The 20,483-nt window shown below is 45.8% G+C and overlaps 1 protein-coding gene across 6 annotated transcripts in view; it reads left to right on the top strand.

Annotated features, from left to right (window-relative positions):
- The window catches only part of ABLIM3 (actin binding LIM protein family member 3), a 186,473-nt gene that overhangs the window by 114,905 nt on the left and 51,085 nt on the right, over nucleotides 1–20,483 (top strand). For all 6 annotated transcript variants that reach the window (XM_075600970.1, XM_075600969.1, XM_075600964.1 and 3 more), the window contains 5 exons: nucleotides 3,100–3,283; nucleotides 5,044–5,156; nucleotides 15,424–15,550; nucleotides 16,293–16,386; nucleotides 19,896–19,983. In XM_075600970.1, the coding sequence (XP_075457085.1) occupies nucleotides 3,100–3,283; nucleotides 5,044–5,156; nucleotides 15,424–15,550; nucleotides 16,293–16,386; nucleotides 19,896–19,983 (606 nt within the window). The remainder of the gene's footprint in view (nucleotides 1–3,099; nucleotides 3,284–5,043; nucleotides 5,157–15,423; nucleotides 15,551–16,292; nucleotides 16,387–19,895; nucleotides 19,984–20,483) is intronic.

Genomic DNA, 20,483 nt, shown 5'->3' with positions numbered 1-20,483 from the left:
CATTCATCCAGTAGCCCAAGCACGCTGCCATGGGGTTACACTTGATTCCTCTCTCTCATTCTCCTTTCATATTCAAAACGTTTCTAAAACTTGTCGCTTTTTCCTCCGCAATATCACAAAGATACGCCCTTTCCTCTGTTACTCGACTGCTAAAACTCTGACTCAGGCCCTCATTCTCCCACGTCTCGATTACTGCAACCTCCTGCTGTCCGGCCTTCCTGCCTCTCACCTGTCTCCTCTACAATCTATCCTAAACGCTGCTGCCAGAATCACTCTACTCTTTCCTAAATCTGTCTCCGCATCTCCCCACCTGAAATCCCTCTCCTGGCATCCGATAAAATCCCGTATCTCACACTCAATTCTCCTCCTCACTTTTAAAGCTTTACATTCTTCTGCCCCTCCTTACATCTCAGCCCTAATTTCTCGCTATGCACCATCCCGACTCTTGCGTTCTTCTCAAGGATGTCTTCTTTCTACCCCCTTTGTATCTAAAACTCTCTCCCGCCTTAAACCTTTCTCACTTTCTGCCCCGCACCTCTGGAATGCCCTTCCCCTCAATACCCGACTAGCACTCTCTCTATACACCTTTAAGACCCACCTTAAGACACATCTGCTTAAAGAAGCATATGAATAGCACTGGATAATCCTGGACACATGATACATAAAGCTTGGCCCCCTGCAGACGCACTTACTAGAATTCCCTCCTACTCTCTCTGTACGTTCTCCCTACCTACCAATTAGATTGTAAGCTCCTTGGAACAGGGACTCCTTTTCCTTAATGTCACTCTTATGTCTGAAGCACTTATTCCCATGACCTGTTATTTATATTATTTGTTATTTATATGATATGTATTACTACTGTGAAGCGCTATGTACATTTATGGCGCTATATAAATAAAGACATACAATACAATATATATGTATATATATGTATATATATATATATATATATATATATATATATATTGTATTGTATGTCTTTATTTATATAGCGCCATAAATATATTATTTTATATATATATATATATCCCTTGGACTGGCATTTTGCAGTAATCTGTCCATTAAATAATCATTTGCATTAATTTGCATTAATTTTATCACAAGCATCAGATAACAATATAATGAGTGATTCTATGGAGAAGTTGGATAAGTACAGGACAAATTACAATACTTGATGTGTATCGTGCTATGTATCCGTTTTCACGTGCCTCATTGGGTGTTTTCTCAATTTTGATGCATTAATCAGTCCAACGGCTTTTATCTGGTGTTAACTGAGTTTGCCTAAGAAACAGGCATCAAACAAAAATCTGTTACTTATGTAGACTCTGCTACAAATATATGTATATTGTGGATAATACAAAATTAATCTGCTTCTCCTATCACATTGTGCGATAAGGAATAAGAGGCACTGTCCCTTATCTGCCTGGCAACACTTGACAGGAGATATGGGATTGGATAAGCAGAAAAACGGATAGAATCTTAAGAGCAACTTTCAGTAAGAGACCAATTACTGTACACAGATAGCTAGTGACCGGCTGAGAGACACACACAGACAGACAGCTTATAGTTAGCCTGAGAGATGCACACAAAGACAGCTTGTGACCATCTGACAGCCTGAGTGAGATGGAGACAGCCAGTGCCATCTTAGGCTAAGGCCCCGCTCCCAGAGTCAGCGCGCCCGCACTGCAGACAGGCGGTGCGCTGACATACACAGACCGCGATATGCGGTCTGTAGGGAGCGGGAGCCGGAGCGGGAGGTGGGCGGGAGTGGGAAGTTTGACAGGGAGGGGGGGCGTGGCTTGAGCGGAGGGACCCGCTACTCTCCCCCCCCCTCCCTCCACGGACTCGGGCTGGAGCTGCTGATGATAAGCAACACACACACACACACACAGGCACTCATATACACACACACACACACATACACACACACACACACACACAGACAGAGGCAGGCACTCACGCACTCAGACACATACACACACACAGACAGGCACGCACGCACTCAGACACACACACAGAAAGGCACTCACGCTGCTGTCACTCCACACTCCTCCCCGCTCCCCGAAGCCTCTCCTCCTCCCGAAGCCTCCCCTCCCCATTGGCTCACCATTTTCTTGTGTCCCATAGTGGCTGTCGCACCACAGCGTGTAGTGCGCTGTGCCACCAGGGGGGACCGGGACGGGCTCAGGAGGATTCCCCTGCTGGTGGGGAACTCACGTGTGGCCGCCCGCGCCAACGAGCGCAGCGTGACCGAGGCCTTAGGCTCCGTTGAGGGAGTTGAGGGAAAAAGTCACCAAAGCAGATGTTTTGTAAGCTGTTAAGATGCCGCCAGATAACAGACTGCCGGGAGACTCATTCCCGCCATTTTGAGTATCCTTTGTGAAAATACACAAATATCTCACAAATATTCCAACCTTAATAGGCCTGCAACACAACTATACTCCATTTTAAGAATAGAGCCCTAATGCCGTGACAGCATTAACATTGGTCTATTCGGCTGCTACATTGACTATTGGGATTATATAATGGACAACAGCACAACATCATCATTTACTGTGTAATATGTATATAGTATATTGTATTGAATTGGGAGGGTTTTCCCTAAGAGTAGTCACCATTGGGCTAAGGTTGCCCCTTATATATATACACACACGTCTCATCTGGTGCATCTGACAATGGTGTACTAAGGAAGGGTGGACTCAGGCCCCACCCTGACACATACAGGGAAATAAGAGGGGTTACACTTATATTTGATGGAAATGTTTAACTAGATAGTGTGGTTAAATAGGAATTGTAATTTATTTGAATGTAAAGGTAACATGGAGTTAGTTTAGCTAGCTTGATATATGAAGCATGCATGATATATTTATGTAACACATCCCCCACGCCCCTGATAAATCAGTCCAAGAAGAACTTTTTGATCTTAAAATAACATATATGAATACATTGATACATTACAATCTGCAAATAATATATTTACATTTTATTTTATTAGTAGTAATGTTTGAATTCAGTGAAATTGATACATTGAACCTATTTTCATAGTTTAGTTACCAGTAAACTAAACTAAAAATATGACCTCTCTTTTCTTGCCTACAGTTTGTGGCTGTGATCTGGCCCAGTCTGGGTTCTTCTTTAAGAATGGAGAGTACATTTGCACACGGGATTACCAGCAGCACTATGGGACCCGGTGCGACAGCTGCAGAGACTTCATTACAGGGGAAGTTATTTCAGCCCTTGGACGGACATATCACCCGAAATGCTTTGTATGCAGCATATGCAGGTATGTACAACAAACAGGCCTGCATGGACTAAAACTTAGATTGATTAATTGAATTGATTGGTGCTAATATATAGAGGTTGTTGCCTCTAGTACTGGCTGATTCAGAAGATAGGTGCAGGGATGTCGAAACTGGCCTTTCTAGAGATGTGTTTAAGAATCGGTGTATAGTTTGAAAGCCTGGCACTTGCAGCTGAATGAAGAGTAGAGATAGAGAGTTTGGCCGCTGTTGGAGAAAGTGCTGATAGATAGTGCCAGGGATGTGCACAGATATACAGAATCTGGTACTTCCCAGTTGAATGGTTTTTGGGATGGGTATGGTGCATCATAATCTTCCACCTCCATGGATGATGACTCAATGGATCAGAGCTGAGATTAAGAACCTGACACCTCTAGCACTAGATCGTGTAGTAGATAGTTTGAAGGATACAGGGCTTGTCCCCGCTAATGTTGGATCACTTGACCACTTAATAAATAAAGTAGCTGGCAGCTGTCTCTCTAACTGCATGCCAGCTCTGGGCTGGGTATAACTGTTAGGATGAGCTCATGCAGCTATTGATTACTCGACGGTATATATAAATATAGGGCAGATGGCCAAAATCCTACCATGTCATGGTTAAAATGTTCCATACCTTTGGAAAACTGCCACCAAGTAGAGACTCATGGGATTTTTCAGAAGTAGAAACTCATGGGATTTTACAGAAGTGGTGTGAAACAAGAGCTAAGGGCGAGCTACTGTACTCTTCGGTGGTGCACAGTCATTGCACTGCAATGTTCTACAGACTCCTTCAGCAGCAAAGAAGAGAACCTGAATATGAAACCTATATGTAAAATATTAAGTTTCCCACTACTATCATGGAAAACGAGACAGTCACCTTTGCTGCTTCTTATTAAAGAGGACTGATTACTAAGGCACAGAGTGCGCGAGGCTGGGAATGCAGCTGTGCTGTCTTCTATTTTAAGTCTTTCTGGTGAACAGCTGTGCATACATTCATCTCCCATGAAAGAAATCAAACCCCAATAAAGTCCAAAAAACACAGTTCAGCTGTCAAGACCTCCCAGCCTGTGTCATATGTTTTGGAGAACCTGTACTAGGGCAGAGCAAGGGTTTACCTTATCATCCCCATTTGTGCTGACCTGTTTATTACAGTGTGAACTCACTAACTTCTTTAAAAAAACAATCCTGTCACGTTATATGTGCTAAGGCAGACATCTGTGGGTGCCATTTTCTTCTAAACACTAAGAGGTATGGTTCTAGTTTTCAACCTTCAATCATTTTGAGCAATAAATCTCTAAGACAAGTGGTCAAAGGGGCTTTAAAAGGTAGTAGTTCTGTGCTAGATCGACATTGCAGAAGAATGGAAGCAATGTGTACAGAATGCAGGTAAAAGGGCAGAAAACATTGAGTACATTGCTTGTTTTTGTTTAAGAAAATGGAATTCTAAGATTGTAAATAAAATAAAGTATTCTTGCTTTGGTTCCCAAACACCATTACACTTCTACCACTGCCCAAGACAAATATTCTTAACCATAAATACCAAATCTTAATCCTTTCACTGCTGAAGACGCCGGCTACACATTGTACTGTCCTCTTCTTCAAAAATGTTGATTTACAAGTGATATATGAACATTACAAGTTTCAGCCTTGCCTTACTGTGACTCATAGAGCATCAGGGCGTTGTACGATGTGCATCTAACAGGGGATCTTTTCCACAGGTGTTTCATTTCTCTTTTCCTTTCTAAAATGTCTTTCTTGGCCATAGAAAACCTTTTCCAATTGGAGACAAGGTGACGTTCAGAGGCAAAGACTGCGTGTGTCAGAATTGTTCCCACTCTCTAGTCAGTGACAAACCCATCAAGATTCATGGCCCCAGCCGTAAGTCACAAAGCAAAAATCTATTTATTTTCTTCTTGTGCATGCTCTTTCTTCTTCATTTCTATACCCTTGGCACTCACAATGTATCTAATTTATCCATTTCTTGATGTCACTGTTTTTCTATTGTTACTCTATCTCATTTTCTATCATGTGTCATTCTCTTTTTTCTAGTCACTAGTCTCATCCGTCCCAACACCTTTTATTCATTTTGATCTGATCTTTTAGACTTGCATCAAAAACAGATTTTGGCTTGATAAGCCTATGATAAGCAACCCTAAGATTAAAGTGAATACAGTTAGTGGTGCATACCTTTAGTAGAGGGCACATAGGATCCTTGAATACCTAATATATATATATATATATATATACTGTATATATATATATATATATATATATATAAAAGAGTGACCTAGGCGCAAATAAGACAGGGAAGAGAAAAAACACAAAAAGGAATCATAGGGCAGTATATCTAGTTATAAACAGACAATAGGATGGTAAGAGATGCGCTTACACAGGTAGGTTGGATTAAAGCCTGTGTTCATGAGTCCCATAGAGGATTACAGGCTTTAATCCAACCTATGATTCCTTTTTGTGTTTTTTCTCTTCCCTGTCTTATTTGCGCCTAGGTCACTCTTCTACAAATCTTCAAGGCGGCGATTGTGGAGTCGCAGACCTAAATTGGCTGCAGTTTGTAGGGATAGGTGTACACCAGGGTATGTACCTTACCTAAAAATATATTGGCTTTATAAGTGGTGTGTATAATCTCTTCCACTCAAACATACTGTTAAGATTTGCGCTGTATGTTTCTTGTCTATATATATATATATTATATATATATATATATATATATATATATATATATATATATATATATATATATATATATATATATATATAAAAACAACATTACCATTCTCTCGTCCGGTAAAGAAAGACTGCACTCGGTTCAGTAATCATGAAAAACTGTATTGGGCATCTGAATAAAAAAGATAAGTCACCCAATCCGACGTTTCGGTCCTGGAATAGGACCTTTCTCAAGGGGGTGCAAAGGTCCTATTCCAGGACCGAAACGTCGGATTGGGTGATTTATCTTTTTTATTCAGATGCCCAATACAGTTTTTCATGATTACTGAACCGAGTGCAGTCTTTCTTTACCGGACGAGAGAATGGTAATGTTGTTTTTCTATTATTTGAGACTAGCACCTGTCTATATGAACCAGTACATTGAGTGCAAGCTGTGATGTTTGTTTATATATATATATATATATATATATATATATATATATATATATATATATATATATTTTTAACAATTCTGGGAGTTAGTTTTGAAGGCAAACACAGTTGGTGTGGACTTTCTTATTTTTTTTATTGATTAAGGTTCAATTTCAGTTGAGCCCTTTGCTATAATAGGAATACTTATATTTAGGTAGATATGATACTCTATTAATGAAGGCAAATTGGGTAAATATCACTAGTTGAAAATATATATATATATATATATATATATATATATATATATATAATTATTTTAATAATTGGTTTCAATTGATAATCACTTTTAGCGCTCTCAATTTTTTCTTTTTTACACATATATATATTTATATATACATGAAAATAGAACAACCAGCGCATCAATCAACAATAACCAACAGTGTAATTAAGACAACAAATAAATAAAATATTCAGTATAATATTTTAAAGAGAGGTGACAATACTTTCCCTAAACTTTGCTGCCAAAAAGGTCCAAGACCCCACAGGGGCCGAGAAGATTTACACTGTGTAGAAATTACCTAAGCGTATAAGAAAAAGAGAAGGGGTTTCACAGGGAATGGTTTCTCTGGCTTTGCATCTGATTCCCATGCTGTGCTTTAAAGCTGTGTTAACAGAGAGCATTCGTTTATTGGCTCCATGTAGCAATGGTTTTTCAGACAAAAGGTGACACAGTGTGCTCATTTGAATGGCATTTCCCAGAATCCCTTGCTGCAGTGGAAGCACTGTATGCTGGGTGATAATGGTGAAAGGCAGGGTTGCAGACCTGTTTAAGACATGTAAATGCGCTCACACGTGATCTTTTTATTTGCTATAAGCGATACAGTGGAGGTTTCTTGTTGCCTTATATATATATATATATAGTAGAAATGACATATATGTATATATATATATATATATATATATATATATATATATATACATATATATATATATATATATATATATATATATATATATATATATACACATGAAATTCAGTCAGCACACTGTAGTTGAAAATGTTGTAATAGCAGATGCTAGTCCCATAGAGAGTAAATATGATACGAACCAATCCAAAGACCAGTAAAGAGACAGCAGACCGCACGGCCCTGTGGAAGGTCTCTCTGTGGGACCGAAACGTTGGCTTACGTGTATTTCATTTTGTGAATATAGACTTTTGGATTAACCCCGTGCGGTCTGCTGTCTCTTTACTGGTCTTTGGATTGGTTCGTATCGTATATATATATATATATATATATATATATATATATATCTTATACTATATTAGTGAAAGCACTGTATGCCTGTCTGGATGTCCGGTGTCCCTAGGGGAAATCTCATTGGTCCCTTGGGCCGCCCGCCCCCGCACACCTCTCATTGACCTGAGGTGGAGTGACGGGCCAAAGAACACACACACACACACACACACACACCCATCCCCGATGCTCCACTCACCCCCCCCCGATGCTCCACTCACCTCCCCCCCCTCCCCGATGCTCCACTCACCTCCCCCCCCATGCTCCACTCACCTCCCCCCCGATGCTCCACTCACCTCCCCCCCTCCCTCCCCGATGCTCCACTCACCTTCCCCCCCTCCCTCCCCGATGCTCCACTCACCTTCCCTCTCCGATGCTCCACTCACCTCCTCCCGATGCTCCACTCTCCTCCCCCCCGATGCTTCACTCACCTCCCCCTCCCGATGCTCCACTCACCTCCCCCCCGATGCTCCACTCACCTCCCCCCCGATGCTCCACTCACCTCCCCCCGATGCTCCACTCACCTCCCCCCCGATGCTCCACTCACCTCCCCCCGATGCTCCACTCACCCCCCCCAATGCTCCACTCACCTCCCCCCCGATGCTCCACTCACCTCCCCCCCTGATGCTCCACTCACCTCCCCCCGATGCTCCACTCACCTCCCCCCCCCCGATGCTCCACTCACCTCCCCCCCCCCGATGCTCCACTCACCTCCCCCCCCGATGCTCCACTCACCCCCCCCCCCGATGCTCCACACACCTCCCCCCCGATGCTCCACTTACCTCCCCCCCCGATGCTCCACTCACCTCCCCCCCGATGCTCCACTCACCTCCCCCCCGATGCTCCACTCACCTCCCCCCCGATGCTCCACTCACCTCCCCCCCGATGCTCCACTCACCTCCCCCCGATGCTCCACTCACCCCCCCAATGCTCCACTCACCTCCCCCCGATGCTCCACTCACCTCCCCCCCGATGCTCCACTCACCTCCCCCCCGATGCTCCACTCACCTCCCCCCCGATGCTCCACTCACCTCCCCCAGATGCTCCACTCACCTCCCCCCCGATGCTCCACTCACCTCCCCCCCCCGATGCTCCACACACCTCCCCCCCGATGCTCCACTCACCTCCCCCCCGATGCTCCACTCACCTCCCCCCCGATGCTCCACTCACCTCCCCCCCGATGCTCCACTCACCTCCCCCCCGATGCTCCACTCACCTCCCTCCCTCCCGATGCTCCACTCACCCCCCCCGATACTCCACTCACCTCCCCCCCGATGCTCCACTCACCTCCCCCCCGATGCTCCACTCACCTCCCCCCCGATGCTCCACTCACCTCCCCCCCCGATGCTCCACTCACCTCCCCCCCCCGATGCTCCACTCACCTCCCCCCCCCCGATGCTCCACACACCTCCCCCCCGATGCTCCACTCACCTCCCCCCCCGATGCTCCACTCACCTCCCCCCCAATGCTCCACTCACCTCCCCCCCGATGCTCCACTCACCTCCCCCCGATGCTCCACTCACCTCCCCCCCGATGCTCCACTCACCCCCCCCCCGATGGTGAGAATAAGGGATGTAATAACAAATGTATTTACAGTATTAATATTACATTTCTTTTTATTCTTTATCACAAGTTATATATTGGAGGTGTTTTAATAAATACCTAACATGTTTATTAAGTATTGTTTTATTGCTGTCTCACCAGAATTTCCATTTTATGGGGCGTTTGCGTTATAAAAATTTTTTTGTAATGAATTAAATGTCCTATATTTTATCCATTCCAAATATATATATATATATATATATATACAGTGTTCGACAAACCTATACATTTGCACGCCTCGGGCGAGTGGATTTAACATCGTGGCGAGCTCCTATTAGCCCAAGCAGCACATGTGTGGTACTAGGTGGCGAGTAGATTTTTTTGTTCGGCGAGTAGATTTTTTGGTGATTTGTCGACCACTGTGTGTGTATATATATATATATATATATATATGCAAATATATATAATATGCAAATGTAAATACAACTGTATGCTCATCTGCAGGTCTTAGGCATATATATCTTATACTATATTAGTGAAAGCACTGTATGCCTGTCTGGATGTCCGGTGTCCCTAGGGGAAATCTCATTGGTCCCTTGGGCCGCCCGCCCCCGCACACCTCTCATTGGCCTGAGGTGGAGTGACGGGCCAAAGAACACACACACACACACACACACAAACCCATCCCCGATGCTCCACTCACCTCCCCCCTCCCCGATGCTCCACTCACCTCCCCCCCTCCCCGATGCTCCACTCACCTCCCCCCCAATGCTCCACTCACCTCCCCCCGATGCTCCACTCACCTCCCCCCCTCCCCGATGCTCCACTCACCTCCCCCCCATGCTCCACTCATCTCCCCCCCGATGCTCCACTCACCTCCCCCCCCTCCCTCCCCGATGCTCCACTCACCTTCCCCCCCCCCTCCCTCCCGATGCTCCACTCACCTTCCCCCCCCTCCCTCCCCGATGCTCAACTCACCTCCCCCCCGATGCTCCACTCTCCTCCCCCCGATGCTTCACTCACCTCCCCCCCGATGCTCCACTCACCTCCCCCCCGATGCTCCACTCACCTCCCCCCCATGCTCTACTCACCTCCCCCCGATGCTCCACTCACCTCCCCCCCGATGCTCCACTCACCTCCCCCCCCTGATGCTCCACTCACCTCCCCCCCGATGCTCCACTCACCTCCCCCCAATGCTCCACTCACCTCCCCCCCGATGCTCCACTCACCTCCCCCACCCCCCGATGCTCCACTCACCTCCCCCCGATGCTCCACTCACCTCCCCCCCTGATGCTCCACTCACCTCCCCTCGATGCTCCACTCACCTCCCCCGATGCTCCACTCACCTCCCCCCCGATGCTCCACTCACCTCCCCCCGATGCTCCACTCACCTCCCCCCCTATGCTCCACTCACCTCCCCCCCAATGCTCCACTCACCTCCCCCCTGATGCTCCACTCACCTCCCCCCCGATGCTACACTCACCTCCCCCCCGATGCTCCACTCATCTCCCCCCCCCGATGCTCCACACACCTCCCCCCCGATGCTCCACTCACCTCCCCCCGATGCTCCACTCACCTCCCCCCGATGCTCCACTCACCTCCCCCCCGATGCTCCACTCACCTCCCCCCCGATGCTCCACTCACCTCCCCCCCCGATGCTCCACTCACCTCCCCCCCGATGCTCCACTCACCCCCCCCTGATGCTCCACTCACCTCCCCCTCCCCCCAATGCTCCACTCACCTCCCCCCCTCCCGATGCTCCACTCACCTCCCCCCCTCCCCGGCAGGGGGACAGGCAGCTGACACGCGGCACCTAAGATGGCGGCGCCCGGAAGGACCCCCTTCCTCCCTCGCGGAGTAACTAAGATGGCGGCGGCCGGAACGAGAGGTGATGTGTGTGTGTGTCACTGTGTGTGTGTGTCACTGTGTGTGTGTGTGTGTGTGTGTGTGTGTGTGTGTGTGTGTGTGTGTGTGTGTGTGTGTGTGTGTGTGTGTGTGTGTGTGACACTGTGTGTGTGTGTGTGTGTGTGACACTGTGTGTGTGTGTGTGTGTGTGTGTGTGTGTGTGTGTGTGTGTGTGTGTGTGTGTGTGTGTGTGTGTGTGTGTGTGTGTGTGTGTGTGTGTGTGTGTGTGTGTGACACTGTGTGACACTGGTGTGTGTGTGTGTGTGTGTGTGTGTGTGTGTGTGTGTGTGTGTGTGTGTGTGTGTGAGTGTGTGTGTGTGACACTGTGTGTGTGTGACGCTGTATGTGTGTGGGACACTGTGTGTGTGGGACACTGTGTGTGTGTGTGTGTGTGTGTGTGTGTGTGTGTGTGTGTGTGTGTGTGTGTGACACTCTGTGTGTGTGTGTGTGACACTGTGTGGGACACTGTGTGTGTGTGTGTGACACTGTGTGGGACACTGTGTGTGTGTGTGTGACACTGTGTGTGTGGGACACTGTGTGTGTGTCAGGCACTGTAAGGTGGGGACCGGAGCTACGGGGGGGGTCAGGAGCGTAGAGAGGGGGGGGAGCCGAGAAACATACAGGGGGAGTGGAGAGGAGGGACCCGGAAATTTTAAGCAACCCACCCCGCCTCCTCTCCACTGCCCCCCCTCATGTCAACTGTCCCCCCCTCCTGTCCACTGTCCCCCCCCTCCTGTCCACTGTCCCCCCCCCTCCTGTCCACTGTCACCCCCCCTCCTGTCAACTTTCACCCCCCCTCCTGTCCACTGTCCCCCCCTCCAGTCCACTGTCACCCCCTCTCCTGTCCACTGTCACCCCCTCTCCTGTCCACTGTCCCCCCCTCCTGTCCACTGTCACCCCCCCTCCTGTCCACTGTCACCACCCCCTCCTGTCCACTGTCCCATCCCCGTCCTGTCCACTGTCCCGTCCCCCTCCTGTCCACTGTCCCATCCCCCTCCTGTCCACTGTCCCGTCCCCCTCCTGTCCACTGTCGTCCCGTCCCCTCCTGTCCACTATCGTCCCGTCCCCTCCTGTCCACTGTCGTTCCGTCCCCTCCTGTCCAGTGTCGTCCCCTCCTGTCCACTGTCGTCCCGTCCCCTCCTGTCCAGTGTCATCCCCTCCCCTCCTGTCCAGTGTCATCCCCTCCCCTCCTGTCCACTGTCCGTCCCCCTCCTGTCCACTGTCCCGTCCCCCTCCTGTCCACTGTCCCGTCCCCCTCCTGTCCACTGTCCTGCCCCCTCCTGTCCACTGTCCCGCCCCCCTCCTGTCCACTGTCCCGTCCCCCTCCTGTCCACTGTCCCGTCCCCCTCCTGTCCACTGTCCCGTCCCCCTCCTGTCCACTGTCCCGTCCCCTTCCTGTCCACTGTCCCGTCCCCCTCCTGTCCACTGCCCCATCCCCCTCCTGTCCACTGTCCCGTCCCCCTCCTGTCCACTGTCCCGTCCCCCTCCTGTCCACTGTCCTGTCCCCCTCCTGTCCACTGTCGTCCTGTCCCCCTCTTGTCCACTGTTGTCCCCTCCCCTCCTGTCCACTGTACCCGTCCCCTCCTGTCCACTGTCCCCGTCCCCTCCTGTCCACTGCCCCCCTCCTGTCCCCTGTCCCCCCTCCTGTCCACTGTCCCCTGTCCCCCCCTCCTGTCCACTGTCGTCCCCCTCCTGTCCACTGTCCCGTCCCCCTCATGTCCACTGTCCCGTCCCCCTCCTGTCCACTGTCCCATCCCCCTCCTGTCCACTGTCCCATCCCCCTCCTGTCCACTGTCCCGTCCCCCTCCTGTCCACTGTCCCGTCCCCCTCCTGTCCACTGTCCCGTCCCCTCCTGTCCACTGTCCCATCCCCTCCTGTCCACTGTCCCGTCCCCTCCTGTCCACTGTCCCGTCCCGTCCTGTCCACTGTCTCCCCCCCTCCTGTCCACTGTCTCCCCCCCCTCCTGTCCACTGTCTTCCCCCCCTCCTGTCCACTGCCCCCCCACCCTCCTGTCCACTGCCCCCCCTCCACTGTTCCCCCTCCTGTCCACTGTCGTCCCCCCCTCCCCTCCTCCCCTCCTCCTCTCCACTGTCCCCCCCCCCGTTTCCCCCCCTCTCCCCCCCCCCCCTTTCCTAGCGGGAAATTTAACTCACGGGCAACGCCGGGTCTCTCAGCTAGTATATATATATATATATATATATATATATATATATATATATATATATATATATATATATATATATATATAGGCAGCCATTGGAAATGCTCTGACTATTCATGTTATAATAATAAGAGTTGTATACATATACATACTGGATAGAAGATAAGTCTAATTCAAACTCTAGATCTTGCTTTTAACTTGTTGCTTGCCCCTCTAGCATTTGAAGGGTTCATTGATATTGGAATGGCAACATTTTAAATTAATCTCCTTGTACTAAATCATTCTTCTTGCTGTGACCTGTTAAAGTTGTGCCTACTGTACATTTAGAAGCCAAGGGGAGAATGACCTTGCCCGGGTATTAACAGTGAGAATACAGTATCTGACCAGCACCTGACTGTGTTAGCTGTGCAGGATCAGCACCATGGAGAGCATTCATTGTCTGCTTAATGGCAAAACCAACAGAAAGGGTTAACATAAAGTGAAACATACTATACCTATAATACCTGCACTGTACTTGATATATATGATAAATCCATGACAACTGTTTATGAAATCATAATTGGAAAATAAAACCTCTACATAAATATCTGATTGCCACTACTTGGGAGGTAGTTATCAGAGGCTCCTTGTCACAAACGTGGTGGGGAAAAAACAACAATAAATGTAACCATTCAATTTGTAGTAAGAAAGCTATTATTATTTTTTTAGCAATCTGGTACAGGAGGTAGCATAAAAGACTGATTAATACGAAGGCGATGTGTTGCAGTGCCCTTTTGTAGCAATATAGTTAATAGCCTTTTTAGTGTTCTGGTGGTTACTATTGATAAATACCAGGACAGGCAGGTAGTGGCTGAAAACATATATTATTTTGTGTCATTTGTTGAGTGATACAGGTATGGGAGCTTTCATTAAAAGTCTTTTGAATCTGCTTTGTGCTCTATATTAGAATTCCTTAGTTTCTGTGTCCCACACTCTGTCCTTGTGTGCTCCCTTACTCTGTGTTTCTTCTCTTTGCACTCTCTGATCTCACTCTGCCTCTGTGGCCTCTCCTTCTCATTCTGTGTCCCCTATCTGTCCTTGGTATACAACTGTGTAATATCGCAGAAGACAGACTTTCCCGGTGTTCACAGCAGTCCTGCTGACATTACATGTGTAAGGCAGATAGAACAGCAGAATCCATTTCTGTCTTGTCAGCAGGCCTTGCAATGTAAAACTGTGGCACAGAAGCTGGTTGTAGGCATGGCAAATAATAGCAACAAATTAGCTAATTGTCTCTCACACACATACACTCTTTCTCTCTTTCTTTCTCAGTCTGTGACTAATTTCATATGAAAAAAAAACCAGAATGCTGGTGGGCCAATAAAGTCATTGGGGAGGTTATGTTGATTTCCTCTACTCCAATGGTTTATATAGATTTGTATATTGTAGGTGTACATTTGTCTTACTATAATTGGGCGAACCTATGCAATTTTACATGTGAATGTTATAGAGTTCCCCTTTTGAACTCCTGATGTCTAAAAGGAAAATTAATCTTTGAGGTTTGCCTGGGACTCTGTGCCAGTTACATGGAATTCCTTAGTAGTACGTATTAGTACAGCGAGAAGGGCCAAACCCTGGGAAAGATAAAGAGTTTCCCTGTGAGGTACTTTCCATTAAGGAAGTTACATTTAAGGCAGGATGGGATGGCTTCTAAAAAAGCATATTCTTATGAGATTGGGAACAAGGGTGGTGTGCCTTAGTTGCATTATAAGACTGAGTATGATGTATTTCTGCAAGGCTGTGGCCAGGGAATCAATTAAATATACGCTGGGAATCTTTCGGAGAGGCAGAAAACTAATTAGTTACCCCCGCTGTGTGAAGTTGTTGAAGTTTGAAAATAATGCTTCACATGAGTTTTCTTTCAACTACAGATGTGTTTTCTGCTACTGGCTGAACTTTTATTACATCTGGACAACATATGATGGCCCAGATAGATTTATCCACATCCCCACCTGCACACCCTTTCTGTGAAATCAGCACAATTAATAATTGTCTCAGAGACCTGTTCCTTAAACATTTTTTTTTACATAATGGAAGGACCATAGCAATTCCCGGAACAATGTTCAGTGACATTCTTGACCTGACGGCATCTTCCCTCTTTATCTTGCAGACTGTGCAGGATGTAAAGAGGAGATTAAGCACGGACAGTCCCTGCTGGCACTGGAGAAGCAATGGCACGTCAGCTGCTTCAAGTGTCAGACATGTGGCGTCATACTGACTGGGGAATATATCAGCAAGTGAGTATTCAGCAATCTGTGTCTGATGATTATTAGTAACAGTTAGAACATGTAATTATTTAGGGGGGCTATAAACAGAGGCAATTTTGGAAGTGAAATGGATACAAATAAAGTCATTTTCATTTTGCATCTCTTGAAGTCAATTTATCAAGTGTCTTGCGATTTGGGGGGATTTAATAGGAGTTAGGAAGGAGTTACGTGACATACATATTGTTATAAGATACATCAAACTGTGCTCCTTTGAACCACACATTTCTCTTCAATCTGCATTTAAAAATCCACCAAGTTCAAGGTGCCATAACTTTCTAGCTTCTACCAATCTGTACCAGACATAAGAACCTGGTTCTTACATGTGATGTAACTGTGCTCCAAAAAAATGGTGCGATATACTTGCTCTGCTCCAAAATTACCTCAATGCATTGCCTCTTGGTATATCCTGTGTGCTAGCAGTGAGTATATTTTGTGTATTTCCAATAGTTATATGCTGTGTGTTAGCATTAGGTAAATGCTACATTTTAGCAGCGGGTGCTTGCTTAGCATTGGGAATATGTATTGTGTGCATGCAGTAATTATCCGTCAAAATATGTTGTGTGTTTGCAGCATTTGCATGCTGTATTGTAGCAGTAGGTGTATGCTTTAGGATAGGAATGTATATACAGTATGCTGTGTGATAAGTGGATATATTCTGTGAGAAAGTAGATATATGCTGTGTGTTATCATTACATTATCCTTTCTTATACAGAGATGGTGTGCCTTACTGTGAGTCTGATTACCATGCTCAGTTTGGGATAAAATGTGAAACCTGCAACAAATACATCAGTGGCAGAGTCCTCGAGGTATGACAGAGTCTATTATGACAAGGAGAAGCCATCCACTTAGCAACTTAGTCCTGTTGAGAATTCAAGAGTAAATGATCCTTTATCATTTTCATCAGCTGTCCAATGTGTGCTAGAATAAATACCAATTTGGGAATTACTTATGTCTTGGCAGCTTGATCCTCTTCCGTGCCTGAAAGTCAGTTTTATTCATGCATTACAATACCCTGTAGTCCATATCACTATTAACCAGCTTACATCACCATTTTTTTTTAGAATAAAATGTTCTTTGCTCTAAGAATGCTTCCGTATCCGAAGATAGCTCATTATTTTCAATGTAAAGGCGAAAAATTACTTGAAAAAGCCCCAACGAAATGGCCTTTGCTATAACTATCCTGTTATCATAGTAGCTCCTGTATATGTGCTTTGGTTATAGATAGAGGTCATTAGTGGAAAGTGCTACAGTCCATATTTCATGAGTAATGACGAAATTACACAAATGCTGTTATCCCCTCGATGTTACAACACAATGTGTGTGTTTGGTGGCCCATGTATTACTTTTAGTAACCTTTGTAGTGTTTAACAGTGTTGTACTTAGAACACTGCTCTGTTGTTTTGCATATAGTGGAACACTGTTTTGTGCTGTCCCATACAGGGCCATGTGCTTTTCTGATCTCTGCTCTGCTTGCATCAGCTTTTTCACACTGCTCTCCGTCTCCATCCTGTGCTCGTCACAAGCAGCTCAGCATAGCTCAGTGAAATCTGCCTGAGCAGCACTGAGCCAACGGCCTGGAAATAAAGTACTTTAGCTCATCAGCACCTCGAGGCAGATTGCGACTGTGACCTTGACTCAGGTGCCTGTCTCAGAAGTCGGACAGAGAATCTGATAGCAATGAAAAGGCCTCAGGTGCTCTTCTGCTAGTCTCCCTCTTACTGCAAAAAATCATTGTTATCTTCTTTGTGTGCCATAGTGAGAATAATACAAATCTCAGGGGTCTATATATAAACCTCTTAAATACACTGCTTCACACACTTTTCTTTACATGCAGGAATCTACATCAGCTGTAAAATGTACAAAACTATAGTTATGCTTCTTAATTATATTCTTACATTTGACATACAGTAGATTGGTATCCAGAGAAATGTATCACACCACAAAACTGGTGTATGTTCTTCACAAAGGAAATAGGGAGTTAAGTGAACGGGAGCAGCAGACACACATTTTGACAACTTCCCTCATGATACAGTATAATGCGTTATATTATACTCCCTAACACCTACTACAATCATCTTACAAACATCCCACTAAAACAACTTGGGCAAAAGTGGTGCTCAACACCTGAATACACGTCTTCTAAAGGAGAGAGTTTACAATGCCTCTTTGTGGGTCAAGATTATCTGCATTGTTATATGACATAAAAGTCCTTATTTTCTGAGATCCTTGTTCAGTGCTTTCATCACATTATCGAATGGCCATCCTGTCAAAATGCCAACTTTCTGCCTCACATTGATTAACCCTTTCATAGCTGGAGGAGCCGGCAACACGCTTGTATACTGCCCTCCAGCAGCAAAGAGTTGAATGCACTCTTGGTTTAGTAGGTAGGGCCGAGGTGGGCAAACCCTATCGCCAATCGCCACAAGTGGCGTATTGGTCATGAAAGTGTGGCGAATTAGAGTTTGCCAGCTCCCACAGAAAAAATAAACTTTTTCCTGACGGCGTGTGCTGGTTTCCGCTTTCTGAACCAGCAGCAGGCGACAGTGTGTGTTGTTTTAAATGTTCGATTTGAGCAACCTAATTTCTCAATTTTTACATGGTGGGGCGATTTTCACTTCCCATTCGCCACACATGTGGCTACATTGAAAAATAGGTTGCCCACCTCTGAGGTAGGGTAATGTCCAGTACAGGGAAATAGGTACCTCTGTACAACTGTGATATAGAATCTAGTCTTGCCCGTCTGAATCACCTCAGCCTTTATTAAAATTGTATTAAATGTTCAGATTATTTCCTTTTATTTTCTTCATCTCAAAAATGTCATTGTTTTTCTTGGCTGTTTACATGATTAAGAAAATGTGCGATTTGCCCTTTCACTGAGATTTTCATTTGCGGTTGCCTACTTTTAGATGTTTAAATAGCACTAGAGGACATTCGTTTATGTATTTCCTAAATCCCTTCTCTGCTAGAGAAGTGTGCAATTCATTGCAAACCAATTCATTGTCCCCCAGACAGAGTAGCGGATTAAGTGTATGTAACCCCTCCCTGCCCGGCTCCAAGGGAGTGTACAGCTGTATGTTAGATGTCAGTCTCTCAGGGTTATTAACTCAATTCAGCAGGTGTCTCTGACGGCTGGGCATGGCTCCCTCAGATGCTTTTCAGGATACTAAATGAAGGGCGCCAGGAGTTTTATAGTTTAACGGAAAAAGAAAGTTTATTAAATAGATGATACTTTCAGTTCCTCACAGGTGGTACTGAGGAGGCACATACTTTAACTCAGTTGTAAAGAATTGGTTATTAACCTAAAAGACAATTAAAATCTACACCGTGTACTCTATTCCAGTACTGATAGCTATTAGCTTGGGTCATATGCCCTTAACACTCCATAAAACTCACTCTGTATCTATGATAGCCCTTTCACAGTTGTTTTTTTCCTAACTCATAGCCAAACTTTTCCTGAGCTAACCTCTACCCTGTTAGCCTTACATAAACTAGGACACTATGCAGACCTTAATTACCTGGCATATCCATGCAACTATCTTATTACTGTATTCCTGACATTAGTTAACTGGCAGCTTACTATTCTAACATATTTACCTATTTAACGACCTATTTATATTTACAACTATATACAAATGAGTCCTCTCCTCAGCTCCTCCTCCAGAGGTCTGAGGCAACTGTCACTCACTGTCACTGTCACTGTCACAGGAATCCTCCTGCTCATTTTCCTTGTCTCTGGGTGAGAAGGGGCGGGGCTAAACTCCTACATGGTGATTGGCAGAACGCCATCACCATGGTGGTTGACTAGAATGCTCCTTTAACCCTATATAGTAACCTCAATAGGGAGGGGGTTACATATATTTTTGAGGAACATATGTTTTTTTTTACTCCTTGGGGGGGGGGGGGGTGCAATGCAAAGGCAAGTTTTGGATTGTGAGAGCCATTCAGTCCATGTTATAAACAGCATGCAATAAAATAATAATTGCTCCTTAAGACTCATTTCTTTAGGAAAGTGATATACAGTTGTGTGAAAAAGAAAGTACACCCTCTTTGAATTCCATGGTTTTACATATCAGGACATAATAACAATCATCTGTTCCTTAGCAGGTCTTAAAATTAGGTAAATACAACCTCAGATGAACAACAACACATTTACCTAATTTTAAGACCTGCTAAGGAACAGATGATTGTTATTATGTCCTGATATGTAAAACCATAGAATTCAAAGAGGGTGTACTTTCTTTTTCACACAACTGTATTTCCACAGTGAGGCATGAGACGTATGTGTGACTGAATACTCGGCTTTTGTTTTTCTCAGGCAGGGGGCAAGCACTATCACCCAACATGTGCCCGCTGTGTGCGTTGCCAGCAGATGTTCTCAGAAGGAGAGGAAATGTACTTGACAGGTAGGGTGTCTCCTTCTGTGGCTCTGTCACTGTGCTTTACATGTTTCACTATTTAATCACCTGCCTTTTGCGGAATAACACTACTTCTTATTTGTAATCACTCGGAAGTCTAACCTATTCTGCCTGACCTCCCCCTGCCACGCAATCCTCTTTCTCCATTACTGCTGAGGACTTTGTCATTACACGAAAGCAAATGTTGATTCAGTCTGCCTAGATATCTCCTCTATTACGTCCAGCCTCTGCTACATGCCTACCTGGTACTTATTTTCATCAGTATTCTCCCACAACCCTGTGGCCTGTTCTTAGATAAACTCCTCTCTCTGCCAGTTCTTAAACACTTTCATCCCGCATTGACTGTTGTAACATTTCAATAGATGTCCTTTTTGCCTCACAGCTTTCTAACCTGGAGTCTACCTCAAATACTGCTGCTGGAATCCTCTTGCTATCTTCTACATGAGGTCATGGTTTATTTATTAAAGTCGCCTGGTGGCAAAACTGGG

Source organism: Ascaphus truei, chromosome 5, assembly GCF_040206685.1.
Source record: "Ascaphus truei isolate aAscTru1 chromosome 5, aAscTru1.hap1, whole genome shotgun sequence".
Classification (NCBI taxonomy): Eukaryota; Metazoa; Chordata; class Amphibia; order Anura; family Ascaphidae; genus Ascaphus; species Ascaphus truei.
Note: the sequence above shows the minus strand (reverse complement) of the source record. Positions and strands in the feature narration are given on the sequence as shown.